This window comes from Marmota monax, unplaced genomic scaffold (genome assembly GCF_021218885.2).
Source record: "Marmota monax isolate L192 unplaced genomic scaffold, Marmota_monax_Labrador192_F-V1.1 WCK01_AAM20220418_F8-fsc00010, whole genome shotgun sequence".
NCBI classification, from domain to species: Eukaryota; Metazoa; Chordata; class Mammalia; order Rodentia; family Sciuridae; genus Marmota; species Marmota monax.
In genome coordinates, this window is record NW_026692321.1 from 18,407,362 (window position 1) to 18,423,766 (window position 16,405).

At 40.3% G+C, this 16,405-nt stretch overlaps 1 protein-coding gene across 1 annotated transcript in view; it reads left to right on the plus strand.

Moving 5' to 3' along the window:
- Rab10 (RAB10, member RAS oncogene family) overlaps nucleotides 1-5,507 on the plus strand; it is an 88,935-nt gene extending 83,428 nt beyond the window's left edge. The window contains exon 6 of the mRNA XM_046441413.2: nucleotides 2,989-5,507. Within this exon, the coding sequence (XP_046297369.1) occupies nucleotides 2,989-3,072 (84 nt within the window). The 3' untranslated portion in view covers nucleotides 3,073-5,507. The remainder of the gene's footprint in view (nucleotides 1-2,988) is intronic.
- Nucleotides 5,508-16,405: the final 10,898 nt, after the last annotated feature.

Consider the following 16,405-nt stretch of genomic DNA (forward strand, 5'->3'; position numbering starts at 1 on the left):
CATCACACAAGTTACTGGAATACCCTTGTTTCTGGGCATTTTGGTCTTCCTAATTTCTTCCTGTCTGTACTATGAAATTTGATCTTCTTGGCATTTCTTTGAATAGTATTATATTATCATTATATAATTTGTGTTCTGTTGAGGAAGAGCTTCCTTATTATCATATAAAAGTTAAGGTATAGATAGAGGCATAAAGATCTCAGACTAGCCATGCACAGTAGCAGACACACCTGTATAATCCTAGAGACTTGGGAGGCTAAGGCAGGAGGATCCCAAGCTTAAAACCAACCTCAGCAACTTAGTGAAGCCCTAGGTAACTTAGCAAGACCCTCTCTCAAAAAGGGTTGGGGATGTGGCTCAGTGGTTAAGCACTGCTAAATTCAGTCCCCAGTTGGGGATGGGGGATCAGGTAGCTTTTTGTTCTCTTCTCTTCTCTTCTCTTCTCTTCTCTTCTCTTCTCTTCTCTTCTCTTCTCTTCTCTTCTCTTTCTTTCTTTTATTTTTTAAATACATGACAGAGGAATGCATCACAGTTCTTATTACACATATAGAAACACAATTTTTCATATCTATGTATATGAAGTATGTTCACACCAATTTATGTCTTTATACATGTACTTTGGATAATGATGACTATCACATTCCACCATCATTGCCAACCCCCTGCACCTTCCCTTCCCCTCCCACCCCTCTGCCCTATCTAGAGTTCGTCTGTTCTTCCCATGCTCCCTCTCCTTGCCCACTATGAGTCAGTCACCTTATATCAGAGAAAATATTCGCCATTTGTTTTTTTGGGGGGATTGGCTAACTTCACTTAGCATTATCTTCTCCAGCTACATCCATTTACCTGCAAATGCCATGATTTTATTCTCTTTTATTGCTGAGTAATATTCCATTGTGTATATATGCCACATTTTTTAATCCATTCATCTACTGAAGAGCATCTAGGTTGTTTCCATAGTTTAGCTATTGTGAATTGTGCTGCTGTAAACATTGATGTGGCTGTGTCTCTGTAGTATGCTGTTTTTAAGTCCTTTGGGTATAAACCAAAGAGAGGGATAGCTGGGTCAAATGGTGGTTCCATTCCTAGTTTTCCAAGGAATCCATACTGCTTTCCATATTGGCTGCACCAATTTGCAGTCCCACCAGCAATGTATGAGTGTGCCTTTTCCCCCACATCCTTGCCAACGCTTATTATTGTTTGTCTTCATAATAGCTGCCATTCTGAATGGAGTGAGATGGTATCTTAGAGTAGTTTTGATTTGCATTTCTCTAATTGCTGTTTTTGTTCATACATATTCTTTGCAATAAAGTTATGTGTTAAAACATCAAATGTAATTTTGCTTCACATTAGAATTAAGTTTAGATTGAAAGCAATTTAAAGTATTTTAACCTTGTGGTGTGCGATGGCACATGCCTGTAATCTCTGCAATTTGGGAGGCTGAGACAGAAGGATCACTGGTTCAGAGCCAGCCTCAGCAATGTCAAGGAGCTAAATAACTCAGTGAGTCCCTGTCTCTAAGTAAAATACGTACGAAATAGGGCTGGGGGTGAGGCTGAGTGGCTGAGTGCCCCCCAGTTCAATCCCTAGTACCCCCCCCCCCCAATTTAAACTTGGGACCTGGGTTGTGGCTCAGTGGTAGAGCTCTCACCTAGCATATGTGAAGCACTGGATTTGATCCCCAGTACCACATAAAAAAACTAAGGTATTATGTCCATCTATAACTAAAAATATTTTTAAAAAATATATATTTTAAACTATTTGAATAGGTAATTCATTTCCAAGGTTCAAACATTTAAAATAATAAGTAAAAAGTGGTGGTATATAACTTTAATCCCAAAACTCATAGGTTCACAAGTTCAAGACCCCCACCTGAGCGATTTATCAAGATCCTATCGTAAAATAAAAAGGGCTGGGGGTATAGTTCAGTTGTTGAGCTCCCCTGGGTTCAATCCCCAGTAATGCACTGTGTGTTGGGGGGGGTAATATTTAGATATTGGGAAAATACAGGATGATACAGAAAAGAAAGAAAATCACCCAGGAATCTACCACGTATGAATTTTACTGGTAACATTTTGGTGTATGTCCTTTGAATTTTTTTCTGTATCCATTTCCCACCTGAATCACGTAACTTTGCATTTTGCTCCTTCACTTTTAATATTAGCTGAGATTGCCTTTTTAAAACAATGAAACAGTACTATAGGCTGCAGCCTAAAAAAGGCAGAGATAATAATAGGAGCTGGGGATATATATAGCTCAGTCAGTAGAGTGCTTGCCTCACATACACAAGACCATGGGTTCAATCCCCAGTGCCACCAGGAAAAAAAAGGCAAATAATAATTAAACAGAAAAGAGTCATTTCATATCTCTAAAGTTAGATGTGATCCAACATTGTTTTATACAGTTTGCTTTATAATTTTGTTTGTTTGTTTGGTTTGTGAATGTGTGTTTTTCGGGTACCTGGGAATGAACCCAAGGGCACTTAACTACTGAGCCACGCCACAGCCCTTTTTTAGTTTCTATTTTGAGATGGGGTCTCACTGAGTTGTGTAGGGCCTAGCTTGCTGAGATTGGCTTTGAATTTACAATCCTCCTGCCTCAGCCTTCTGAGCCACTGGGATTGCAGGTGTGTGCCATTGCACCAAGCTTTTTTTTTTTTTTTTTTTTTTTTTGAGAGAGAGAGAGAGGCTCTAAATTTACTAAATGTACTGAGGTAGGGCTAGGAGATAACAAAATTTATTGAAAAGAGGGCAGAGATGATTTCAGAAACTATAGTAAAAGTTGCCAGGAAATATCTGTAAGATTTTATAGCTTGGAGGAAGCAGACTAAATAAAGACCAAAACCATGGCCTCCAATCTTGACTTTGCATAGGGGAAGAAACATTTCATGTTAGTATAATTGCCTTTTGTTGCATGAATTGACATTAAATCTTGATTTCTCCATGGCAATATTTATTCATGGTTACTTTTCTTGTGTGTTTGTTCCAGACCCCGGTAAAAGAGCCCAACAGTGAAAATGTAGATATCAGCAGTGGAGGAGGTGTGACAGGCTGGAAGAGCAAATGTTGCTGAGCGTTCTCCTGTTCTACCCGTTGCCATCCACCACCCGTTTCTCTTCTTGCTGCAAAATAAACCACTCTGTCCATTTTTAACTCTGTTAAACAGATATTTTTGTTCTCATCATTATAACTATCCAAACCACCTATTTTATTTGTTCTTTCATCTGTGACTGCTTGCTGACTTTATTATAATTTTCTTTAAACAAAAAAATGTATAGAAAAATCATGTCTGTGACTTCATTTTTAAATGTACTTGCTCAGCTCACCACTGCATTTCAGTTGTATTATAGTCCAGTTCTTATCAACATTAAAACCTATAGCAATCATTTCAACTCTATTCTACAAATTGTATAAGAATAAAAGTTAGAATTAACAATTTTATTTTGTACAACAGTGGAATTTTCTGTCATGGATAATGTGCTTGAGTCCCTATAATCTATAGACATGTGATAGCAAAAGAAACAAAAGCCAGGAAAACACTCATTTTCACCTTGAATATGTAAATGGGGTTAATTTTGTCCTGTGCCTTATGTGGAAAGGAACTTATTTGGGTTTTCCTTTTTTTGTTTTGGTGGAAGCATGTGCAGGAGACATATCATCCAAATATAAACCATTAAGATGTTTGTGGTTTGCTTGGCTATAATTTTCACAGTAGTTAATTGAGGACAAAGGGTAATGCAGAAGTGATAGCTTTGGTTTGCTGAGTCTCATTTTCAGTGGCCTTGTTATTTAAAACTTTTCCTGCTGCCAATTCTTCTCCTTGGCCACTTTTTTTCCTTGTGTCTCATCTTCCTGCATGCTGCTTTATTTGCTTTTCCTCCCCTACCACCTCATGGTATGAGTTATTTAAAAATGAAAGGGGCAAACTAGTAGGTTTGTCAAGTTTTACATAAAGCACTGATGTAACTTGCTAAGTAAACTGAAAGATAAATTCTAACTGCCTACTATCAAAGATCACTTAATTGCTGTCTTCCTCTCATATACTCTTCCCTAAAACCTCTGTCCCAGATTTCTTCATTGGCTGTTTTACTTCTATGTACCTCTTCTTCCATTGTTCTCTTCCTGTCTGTCCATTGAGTTTATGAAATGGAAGAGTTAATTGCATGCACTAGTGTTTGGAGGGTGTTGTGGTTTGTCTAATTAGGTGTATATCCTATTCACTTTCCTAGAATAACTCTCTTAATCTAAATTTGAGAAGTCTCCATGTTTGGCAACTCCTCTGGCAGTTTGGTAGCCCAGTAAAGATTTAAAAAAAAGGAAAGAGGAGTGGATTTTATTAACATGTTTGCCAAATGTGTTGAGATTTGGCCTCTGAAGAACACTTTTTCAGTGTTAAGTTGTCTTTACCTTAAGATTTAGACATACTTTAGAATATTATTAATTTGAGTCTTATGGTCACATCCTCTTAGAAAACTTGTATTACCATGGGTTTAGAAAAAGGACAACAAAAGGCTTCTCGTGTAAAGATAAGATCTCTAGCTGTTTCTAACCCTGTCCTTTCTTCACTTCATCTTTTCTAGTTTGGCTTCATTGCTTATCATTAGGATAGGGTAGGTTAAGTTTGCTATGCTGCTAGCATCCTAAGATGATACCTTTGTTGGAATAATTGTGAATAGCATGATTCATTTCGAGCAGAGGCTGAGTTTAGGACAGCAGCTTCCATTGAAAGTCTTTCTGTGTCATGACACGCATTTTAATGACCTCTTGGCTCACATAAACAACAACATAGGGACTTATCTGCAATGAAAATCCATGAATTTTTCAGATAGTGCCCTAAAAACAATTTTATATGCCTCATTCGTTGGTTGTTGTTGTTAGGTTTTTTCCCTCACTTGACTTTATCATTGTTTACTAGTAAAAAGCAGCATTGCCAAATAATCCCTAATTTTTCACTTAAAAATGATGAAATGATGTTACAGCTTTTTTGAAAAGTTTTAGGTTAAACCTATTGTTGTTAGGTTAATGTATTGGTTGCTTCCCTTTATCTGGAATGTGGCAGTAGCTTTTTTACTTTTAACCCTCTTTAATCTTTATTCAATTCAGTGACTTAAGGTTTGAGAGCTAAACACTGGGATTTTTGGGTAACAGACTGACAGTTTATTGTTTGCATAATTATATTTGGCATTGTACATAGAAAGGATATGGCTACCTTTTGTTAAATCTGCACTTTCTAAATATCAAAAAAAAAGGGAAATGGAGTATAAATCAATTTTTGTATAATCTGTTTGAAACATGAGTTTATTTGCTCAATATTAGGGCTTTGCCCCTTTTCTGTAAGTCTCTTGGGATCCTATGTAGAAGCTGTTCTCATTAAACACCAAACAGTTAAGTCCATTCTCTGGTACTAGCTACAAATTCGGTTTCATATTCTACTTAACAATTTAAATAAACTGAAATATTTCTAGATGGCCTACTTCTGTTCATATAAAAACAAAACTTGATTTCCAACTGTGTGATTTGGTTTTCATTTATTTATGGAGGTGGAGATGGAAGATTTCTTCTGAAAACAATGCAGAATACCGAACTAAATATTGAGGGACAAAAATAGAAGGGAAATTTTTGCAGTGTATGGAAAATGGGAAGGTAATTTCAAGAATGTCTTTGTGAAGAACTATGTTAAAAAACAGAAGGATCACTAGGACAGTAAAGCCCAATATCTGGTATAAAGTAGCAGATGCTGTGTAGTCCTAAGCACCTCCAATTAAGTCTAGTTGAATGTGCCAAAGGCCAGCTGCAGAAGTCAGTTGGTAGATAACCCAGGACACCAAGGTTAGTTCACCATACTAGAGAGAGATTGCATCCTTATTTTAGCAGAGACTGTCCTCTTATCTGAAAATGGGAAGTTTTTCATACTTTGTGATCCAAAGCAACAGCTTTGACTGTATATATTGGCAAAAGAAATATTTAATTCTATATTAAGGCCCTCTCAGTTGATATTTGTTAAATCATCTCTGCTGGAAGGATGACACTTAGATGTTTTCTTAAACAGTATTTATTTTGGTGATACTGGAGGATTTAACCCAGGGGTACTTTACCATTGAGTTACACTCACAACCCTTTTTGTCATTTGAGACAGGCTTCGCTAGGTTTTCCAGGCCTCAAATTTGAAGTCCTTTTGCCTCAGCTTCCTGAGTAGCTGAAATTATAAGTGCACCACCATGTCTGGCTTAAACTTTATAAGAATCACCTAGATCTGGGAGTGATGGCTTACACCTGTTATCCCAGCAACTTGAGAGGCCAAGTCTGGAGGATCACACGTTCAAGTTCAGCCTGAGCGATTTGGCAAGCTCCTGTGTCAAAATAGAAAATAAAAAGGGATGGGGATGTAACTCGGTGGTAAAGTGCTCCTGGGTTCAATTCCCCGACTTCCCGCCCAAACAAAACCTAGAATGTTTTTCATGGTGTCTTGTACCTACCCCCCACGTGTTTGTTGTGTGTCTAGGGTGAGGCATATAATCCTGCCTTTGGTATAGGAAAAATAGGATATGGTCTTTGCCTTCAGATATATGATCTGGCTTAGAAAGCAAAAGTAAGTAATTAGGTAAGCATATGTAAGAGCCAAATAGTTGTGATCTGATTTTAAATGTGTTATTAGTAAGTTCAGTTCGGGAGAACAGCTGAAATTTTTTTGAAAAAGGGAAGAAGTAAATGAATTGGTGCCTACATGCCAAGACTGCCTAGGCAGAGATAGACAGGAGGCATGGTCTTGGGCTGCAGCCCACGCATAATCCCAGGAACTCAGGAGGCTGGGCTGGGGCAGGACGATTGCAAATACCAGACTCTTCTGGGCAACTTTGTGAAACCCATCCCCAAAAATAAGGGCTAGAGATACAGTTCAGTGGTAAAATGACACTGGGTTCAAGCCCCAGTATCTTTCTCCCACATCACACACACCGGCTTGGCTTTTGGCAATTTATTTTCTAATCGAAACCATCCCTTGACCAAAAGTAATAAGCCTGGGGTTTTTCACAAATCTCTCAATTGGCTTTAAAAAAAAAAAACGTAGATGGACACATCTTTATTTTTATGTGGTGCCGGGGATGGAACCCACTGCCTCACCTGTGCTTGGGCAAGTGCTCTACCACTGAGCCACAACCCCAGTTCTCAATGGGCTTTTGAAACTATCCTTTGAGAGGGAACTTCATTTTTAGGTAATGGCTAGAACAGTGACTACTAATGATAAAATAGAGGTCAGGGAAAGAGGGCAGTTGAATATGTTTATGACAGCTTCCTACATAGACTTGAGGTGATCTGTAATAGAAGACTAGTATGACCTGAAATAAGATCAAGGAGCCTGTAGGAAGGAGTGGGGTGCAAGCAAAGGAGCACTTGCCAGGATGCTGAATTTAGATGTCAGACTTGCAGCACCAAGATGAAGAGAGAGCCCTTGTCTTACCATCACATGATTAACCTAAAAGTTAAGATTATGATTATGATATAGAAGCTAAGAAAAAATTGGCACAAAACTCTTTGAACTACAAAGTGAACTGTATCCAATGAGATTTACCAAACATGTTTGCTTGTATCCCTTTGTAATTTATTGAATGCCAGTGAAATGCAGAAGTAGATTGTAAATCAGCAGTGTTTGTACCGGTGGAAGAGAACTTATTGCTTAAAATGTTATATTACATTGAAATGCAGGGCTTTTTAAAAAATATTTTTAGTTGTAGATGGACACAATATCTTTATTTTTATGTGGTGCTGAGGACCGAACCCAGGGCCTTGCACGTGCTAGGCGAGCTCTCTACCATGAGCCACAACCCCAGTCTGAAATGCAGGGTTTTTACGTTAAATGAAAAAGATCCCTTTGCTTAGACACCAGACATACAGGAAGCAAAACTGATGTTACTTTGACAACAGCAAGACTTGGAGAGGCCTTTCCACCTGTGCTTCTTGGGAAGGCCCTGTAGTAGATTCCATTTGATTAAGTGTTGCATAGTCAATCACATAAACGTCCTGGGCCTGGAAATGTTGAAGGCTGACTTGCCGCAAAACACTAGACCGTGAATATGCTGCATGGTGAGCGCCCTCTGTAGGTGAGCTGACTGGCATGTCAGGGACAAAGCTGAAGTAACCCCAAAGCCTGGCTATTGTGTCCCCACATTTACACTGGAGCAAGGACTCTCCCCTGAACACAGACTGAACTTCACTTTTTCTCTCAACAGACTACTGAAATATTACCTGGGAAATAAATATTTGGTAAGAATTGTTTAAGGAATAAGTTCCTGGGATAGGGATTACTTTCTCAGTTCAAACTCTAGATTGCACACGTGGGAACTTAAATTTTCTTTTCTCTCCTTTGTTTTTCTTGTTTTCTGATTACCCAGCCTTGAAGTTGCCACTGCTGATGAGTCTTCCCACCTCGTTCACCTGGCCCCGAATGCTCATAGCTCAGGTTTGGTAATTGTCCTCTCTCCTGGACCACCAGTAATTTTCTGATTACCCACCACACTCCGAGTCCATCTTGCACAGATCAGAAGGGTGATCTTCCTGATCCGACTTTCCTCATGAATCCACAATGGCCCCATGGCCTCTAGCAAGAATCTGTCTTAGTTAGTCACTGTGCATTTCCAGGGAAATAGCAGTGAATTGATCCAGCAGGTGGGTCCTTCTTGAGGTCCCAACACATAACAGCCTTAACTTTGATCAAAGTGCTATATATCCACTCGGCAACTTATAGGTCTTTTTTTTAATATTTATTTTTCAGTTTTGGTGGACCCAACATCTTTATTTCATTTTTTATGTGGTGCTGATGATCGAACCCAGTGCCCTGCACACACCAGGCGAGCCTGTTACCGCTTGAGCCACATCCCCAGCCCCAATTTATCGGTCTTAAAACAGATCACACAACAAAATCTTTTCTTCCACCACCTATTAGCTTAACTTAAGATCTGTCAGTATCATTTTTTTTTCACAGCTGCCAACAGTAAAAACCAATTTTAGCTAATGTAGGCAGTGGAGGACATTTCTTAAAAGGATAGTAAGGTGCGATTTCAGTAAAAAGTTGGCAACAATGGCATAATGTTCCATTTTCCTCAAGTCCTTGCATAAAAACACAGCAACTAGGATAACATGGGCAGTGTGCAGCAAAAGTAGTGAGTGACAAGGTATTCCCACAAAGCCCCAAATACAAGCAGGGCCAAAACCTGAACACAAACAAAGGCTGCTCAGCGTCAGCATGTACACAGGGAAAAGCAAAGGGAAACCTCCGTGGGGCATCCGCAACAGCCTGCTGCTGCTCCACACTCTGCAGGCCAACTGAGCAGGTGCTGGAACTGGGCAAGGTTTGCAACCCCATGTAAGTGAGTGCAAGGCAACTGCAATAAACTATGAAGGATGTAGCACTCTGAGCAATAGGAAATTCCTTTTCCCACTATAAGAATCCGGAGCTGCTTGAAATGGCAGATTCCAAGTTTGTGATAGGAAATGTGTAAGCTGGGCCCAAAATAACTTGTCACATCAGACAACAAAGAAACTCAGAATGTAAGGACATAAAAATAGGGCTTGGGAACTACCTTGAAGATGCCCACTCTGGCCAAAGACAGACAGTTAGACCATATTAAATGTGTTTAAATCACCGGGTGTGTGCCAGCAATTTTATGAGACCATGTCTCGAAAAATATAAGGGCTGTGGATATAGCTCAGTGGTCCTGGGTTCAATTCCAGAATTGCTATAAAATTTTTTTTTAGACCCACAAATTAATGAGTCCTCCCACATACACACATATAATTGGTCACTATCACAGGATGTCAGAGAAATGTTCTCCCCACATACCCTCCCCTGTGAGTAAAGAATCAAGAATTTATCTTGCCCTCCTTATATGAACTATACTAGGTAACTAAATAGTAAACTAGATGAAATTTCTATATAAAGAAGTATTCCAACAAAGAAAGAAGAGATGATAGAATCTTATTATTTTGTAACCTCTAATGAATTAATGGATTTAGTCAAAGTCAATAGCTATTAACATCACAAAAAGAGAAATCTAACAAAATATACATGGAAATACCAGGAACACAATACTTCTTATAATGAGGCCATGCAAAAAAAGAAAAAAAAAAGGAATCAAATCTGTAGTCTGAATCCAAGTGCCAATTTATAAAAAACCCAAGGACAGAGAAACATATTTAACTACATCAATCAACAAAATCCAGACTTGTAGAATTCATGGGACAATTGATCCAGCCTTTTCAACAGTTAAATTTCAATGGGAGAAACAGAGAAAAGCAAACAAAACTATAGTGTGTTTAGGAAGGTACAGAGGTCATATATTATTATTTTTATTATTATTTTTTTAATTAAGGAAATGTTTGCCCTAAAAGTAGGAGGATCTTCTTTCTAGAGAGGGAGCATTATAATTGGAAGGGTCATAAGGAGGGTCCCCAGGATGCCAAATCCTATATTCTGGTACTGGTATTGGTTATAAGGGTATTTGACGAATAACAATTCATTGATCTATATGCTTATTTTTGAGTTTTTCGTCATTGTTATTTTATGTTACTGGGGATTGAACCCAGAGGCACTTACCTCTGAGCTAAATCCACAGCACTTTTTATTTATTTATTTAGAGTTAGGGTTCTCACTAAATTGCCCAGGCTGGCCTCAAACTTTTGATCCCCCACCCTCAGCCTCCTGAGTCGCTGGGATTTCAGGCATGTGCCATCACACCCAGCTTATGTGAGTTTTAAATTTTCTATTATGAATGTAACCAAAGGGCCATGAGCATGTGTCCACAATTATATCAAGTAACTTCCAATCTCCAGAACCACAGAACCAGTCTTTTGTTTTTGTTTTTTAGTACTGGGGATTGAACCCAGGGGTGCTTTACCACTGAGTTACATTCCCAGAGTTTTTACTTTTTTATTTTGAGAGAGGGCCTCACTAAGTTGCCGAGGCTGGCCTTGAACTCTGATTCTCCTTGCTCAGCTTTCCCAATCACTGGGATTACAGACATGCGCCACTGCAAGGGGCTCAGCACCAGTCTTAAAAGCTGTGCAGCTAGGACCAATGCTCAGAGGTCAGAAGCCAGTCACTGCAGATGGGCACAGACAACAGGCTCTGGGAACTGACTCTACTGTCCCTGAAAGCCATGTGGCTGCCACCAGTGCCAGAACTCTGTGAAAGTGCACACAGTGTGTCCTCCACTTCTTTATTTCAGTGACTTCTGGTTTTGTTGATTGGTGAAGCCCAAACTGCATGCTGCTGTGCCCAGGGGAGTGGAGAAAGGGAGACTCTGGACTTTCCTGTCAATAGTGGGAGGTGGGCTCTTGCCTAAGATGGCAGGATTTAGGTGTTGAGTGGACAAAAAGAGTGATAAGTGTCCCCAAAGCCAGTTGTGCTCAAATTTTACTGCACGTTAGAGTCAACTGGAGAGTGCTTTTAAAAACAATGCCAAAGTTACACCTCATTGTAACCAAAACAGAGTTTCTGATGAGATTCCAGTGTTGTTTTTAACATACTATGTGATTCTCATGCGCAGCCACATTAGTGAACTAGGGCCTACACCCTTCCTGCTCAATGTGGGTTCCCCAGATCACCTGCATTGGGATCACCTGGGAAATTGTTAGAACTGCAGAATCTCAGCACAATTATAATCTGCATTTAAACAGGAACCCAGGTGAATCCTACTCATATTACAGTTTGAGTAGGGCTGGCCTACACTTTTTTTCTTTCCCCTGTATGCGGGATTAACCCAGGGGTGCTTTACCACTGAGCTACATCCCCTAATCCCATCCCTTTTTATGTTTGAGACAGGGTCTCTGTAGATTAGGGAGGCTGGCCTTGAACTTTCCATTATCCAGTCTCAACCTCCAGTGTTTCTGGGATTGCAAGTGTAAACCACTGTGCTAGGTTGATTCTTTGTTTCAATAAAGTGAACTAGAGAGGGGCTGGAGAGAGCTCAGTTGTTGAGTACTTGCCTTGCATGCACATGGTCCTGGATTCAATTCCCAGCTTCACACACAGATACCAAAAAAAGCAGACTAGAAAGCCCTTGAAGACTCAGTCCAATGGAAATATTCTCCAATTCAGTGGTTCCCCTTACTGGATTAACCAGGATGCAAACTTCAGCCCTTAAATATAGGGCCAATCTGCCTCCTTGTGGCCTTTACTAGGGACTACATTTTTCAATATTCGGAGAGAGACTTGCTGTAAACCTATTAAGAATTTATGATAAACAGCCACACGAAATTGAATACTCTCCCCCAACCACCACTAAAACTGCAGTAGAGGGCGTTTTTTGTTCAGTACTTGGAATTGAATCCAGGGCCTCACATGCTAGGCAAGCACTATATCACTGAGCTACATCTCCAGCCCTAAATAAGTATAAGCCTACAAAGAAAAAAAGAACAAGAAGAAAGAGAAGGAGGAGGAGGGCAGAGACATCTGCAGGTGATAATTAGAATTTTTATAATTTTTAATAATTTTTATATTTTTCTATTTATGGAAAAATGGAAGCCAGGCATGGTGGCACACACCTATAATCCCAGCAACACAGGAGGCTGAGGCAGGAGGATCACAAGTTTCAGGCCAGCCTCAGCAACTTAGCAAGTCCTTGACCCTATCTCAAAAGAAAAGAAAAGGTTGGGGGGAGGCCAGAAGTGTAGCTCAGTGGTAAAGCATCCCTGGGTTTAATCTCTGGTACAAAAAAAAAAAAAAAGCCCTGAAGGATCCCATAAGTTTGAGTATTTATAGGTCCTGGTGATGTGAAAAATCCAGGCATGTGGGGCACGTGGAAATAAGCTAAAAATTGGAAAGCGGAAGGAAAGTGCTGCCACCTTAACATGTCCCCGAAATTTATGTATAGGAACCTGGTCACTGAAATGATGTTATTAAGAGGTGGCCTTTTTTTTTTTTTTTTTTTTCAGAACTGGAGATTGAACCCAGAGCCTGATGCATGCTAAACAAGCACTAGAGTGGAGCTCAGGTTTAAGAGGGGCTCAGGTCATGAGACAGCAACCTACATGGGTGGGATTAGGCATTTTATGAAAGGGCTCAAGTTGGAAGGAGAGGTCTCTCTTGCTCTCTCTCTTACCCTTCTGCCATGTTGATGTTCCTCCCCAGTTGATGCTGTAGCCGGAAAGCCTTCATCATGAACTTGGAAGTCCCAACCTCCAGAAGTGTGAGGAAATAGACTTATGTTCTTCATAAGTTACCCAGGCTATGGTATTCTGTGATAGCAATACAAAACAGACTAATATAGAAAATAATTATCAGGAAGCTGAGGCACCAGGAGGATCACAAGTTCCAGGCCAGTCTGGGCAACTTAGCAAGACCTTGTCTCAAAAGAAAAAAAAATAAAAAGGGCTAGGGGTATAGCTCACTGGTAAAGTGCCCCTGGGTTCAAGCCTCAGTACCAAAACCTGAAAACATTTAGATTATGTAACAGTTCTGGGGGACACACTGAAATCTATCTCAATGAAATCTGAAGTCCTAAACTGCTCCTGTCCCCTCCTTTGCTATTCTGACTCCAACCAAACACGCTCTGCTGCAGAACCTCTGCCCTCGTGGTCCTTCTGTCTGCAATGCTAACCCTCCTTATAATAGACTGCTCATCCTCACTTCCTGCTGGGTCTCACCCAAATGGCCCCTTAGTGTCAAGGCCTTCCCTGGCCACTCCAAATAGAATAGGAGTGACACTCCCCAGCTCTGGATTCCCTGTCATTTCCACCTGGCTCTCTTTCCCCCCTCCATAGCTCTTACCACCAGCTAACATTAAAAATTACTTGTTCGGGGCGGGGATGAAGCCCAGTGGTAGGTGCTTGCCTAGCACGCACAAGGCCCATTCCAGAACTGCAAAATAACACAACAGCAACAACAATTTGTTCCCTTGTTTACTGCCTGCCTTCCTACTAGGATAGAGGTTCCGTGCGGGCAGGAGCTCTGTCTTGTTTACTGCTGTCTCCAGCACCCAGAACGATACCTGGGGTTTGGAAGGCATTCCTTAAGTACTTGTTGAATGAATGAACCTGATCTCTCTTGCCCTTCCCTACCTCCTTACTGGGAAATCCACAAGGAGGAAAGGGGAGTACAAAGAAGACATTTTCTTTCTTTCTTTCTTTCTCTCTCTCTTTTTTTGTGGGGGAGGATTAAACCTAGGGGTGCTTCACCACTAAGCTACATCTCCAGCCCTTTCTTTCTTTCTTTTATTTTTTTATTTGCTTGAGAAGGGTCTTACCACATTGGTGAGACTGGCCTCAAATTTTCAGTCCTCCTGCTTCAGCCTCCCAAATTGCTGGGATTAAAGTGTGCCACCATGCCCAGCTTTTACAGCATTTTCTCAGGGTGATGGAAGGCTTCCTAGTGTTCCCAGAGATGTTTGCCTGAACCTTCAAATTGAAGAGCCCAGACAACACTTTATAATCAGACTTCAGCTAATCCTGATTTAGCATATATACCCCAGGAGGTATGTATTAGTGTCCTCATTTTGCAAATGAATAAATAGCAGCTTAGCAAAAGTATATTACTTGCCAGGATCATACGACTAGCTGGAAGGAAAAAACAGATTTAACCCCAGATGGCCCGAGTCCAGGCCTGGGCATTCACCTATCCTTAGGAAGGGCTGCTCTCACTCCTTGACATTGGTTATTTTGTTTTGTGGGGGTACTGGGAATTGAACCTGTGGAAAACACAGCTCATCTGTACAAACCCAAAGGATGGACTAGGAGACACACGCAGAGCAAAAAGGGAGGCTTCACTGATAGTCTTGCAAGATCAGGTGTCTAGGGGAGCAGGCACCCCCCGCCTGTTAAAATCAAAATTTTATCCCTAGAGCGCAAGGTCCCGCCCTTGTTCCTCATTGGCTGAGTACTGAGATTGTTGGGTGCACAATCTTCTTGAAGAATGTCGCCTAGGTTTCATTGTCTCCATTGGGTTATTTACATAAATATACCTTTAGTTGTTCCCACCTCCTTTTGTTCTCTGGTGGTGGGATTGAGTGCATTTTGCAGTTTATCTTGTTGGTCAGGCTGGCCCCCTCCCCTGACCCACTGTTTGTCAAGGGGCTGTGAATCTGTCACATTCAGATGTTAACTTCTGGTAACCATTTGTTCTGTTTCCTCTTCAGCAGATTTTTCTTACATCCTCAGTAATTTTACATTTAAGACTAAATACTGTATCCTGTAAATGGATCACAGGACTTTCTGTTTTTTTTTTTTTCTAAGAGAGAGAAAGGGAATTTTTTAATATTTATTTTTTAGTTTTTGGCAGACACAACATCTTTGTTTGTATGTGATGCTGAGGATCGAACTCAGGCCGCACACATGCCAGATGAGCGTGCTACCGCTTGAGCCACATCCCCAGCCCAGGACTTTCTAATTTTCACAAACCCAGGGACACTTACTTTACCACTGAGTTACCTCCTTGGTCCATTTTATTTTAAGACAAAGTCTCACTAAGTTTCCCAGACTGTCCTCAAACCTGTGATCCTCCTGCTTCATCCTCCCTGGGATAACATGCCTGGGATAATAGGCATGTGCCACTGCACCTGGCAACATTTGTAATAAGTATAAAGCAATACTTTAGAATATAAGAAGTATGTGTACTTTGGGAGGCTGAGGCAGGAGGCTCATGAGTTCAAAGCCAGCCTCAGCAGCTTAGTGAGGCCCTAACCAACTCAGTGAGAACCTGTCTCTAAATAAAATACAAAAAAATGGCTGGGGATGTGGCTCAGTGGTTAAACACCCCCGAGTTCAATCCTCTGTACAAAAAAAAAAAGTGTGTGTACTATGATAGTTTCACTTACTATGGGAGTTTAAAAAAAGACTATTGTCATTTATAAAATAGCTTTCTATAAAACAAGTTTCATTAAGTTTTTTGTTTGTTTGTTTGTTTTTGGTACGGGGGATTGAACGTTTTACCACTGAGCTACATCCCCATCCCTTTTTTTTTTTTTTTAAATTTTGAGACAGAGTTTCACCAAGTTGCTCAGGGCCTCACTAAGTTACTGAGGCCAGCTTAAACTTGCAATCCTCCTATCTCCGCCTCCCAAATCACTGGGATTACAGTCTTGTGTAACACCATGCCCAACTCAATAAGTTTTAAAATACTGAAAACATATAAAGTATCTCCTCTGGGGCTGGGGTTGTAGCTCAGTGGTAGAGCATGTGCCTAGCATGTTCAAGGCCATGGGTTCAATCCTCAGCACCAGGAAAAATAGAGTATCTTTTTGAACATAATAGAATGAAACTACAAAACAATAACAGAAGGAAAACTGAAAATTTTACAAGTACATGGAAATTAGACACATACTCCTAAATGATTCATGAATCAAAGACAAAAAAATCACAGGAACATTAGACTTTTCTTGAGGTAAATGAAAACTATAATATACTTCACACAGGCCCCA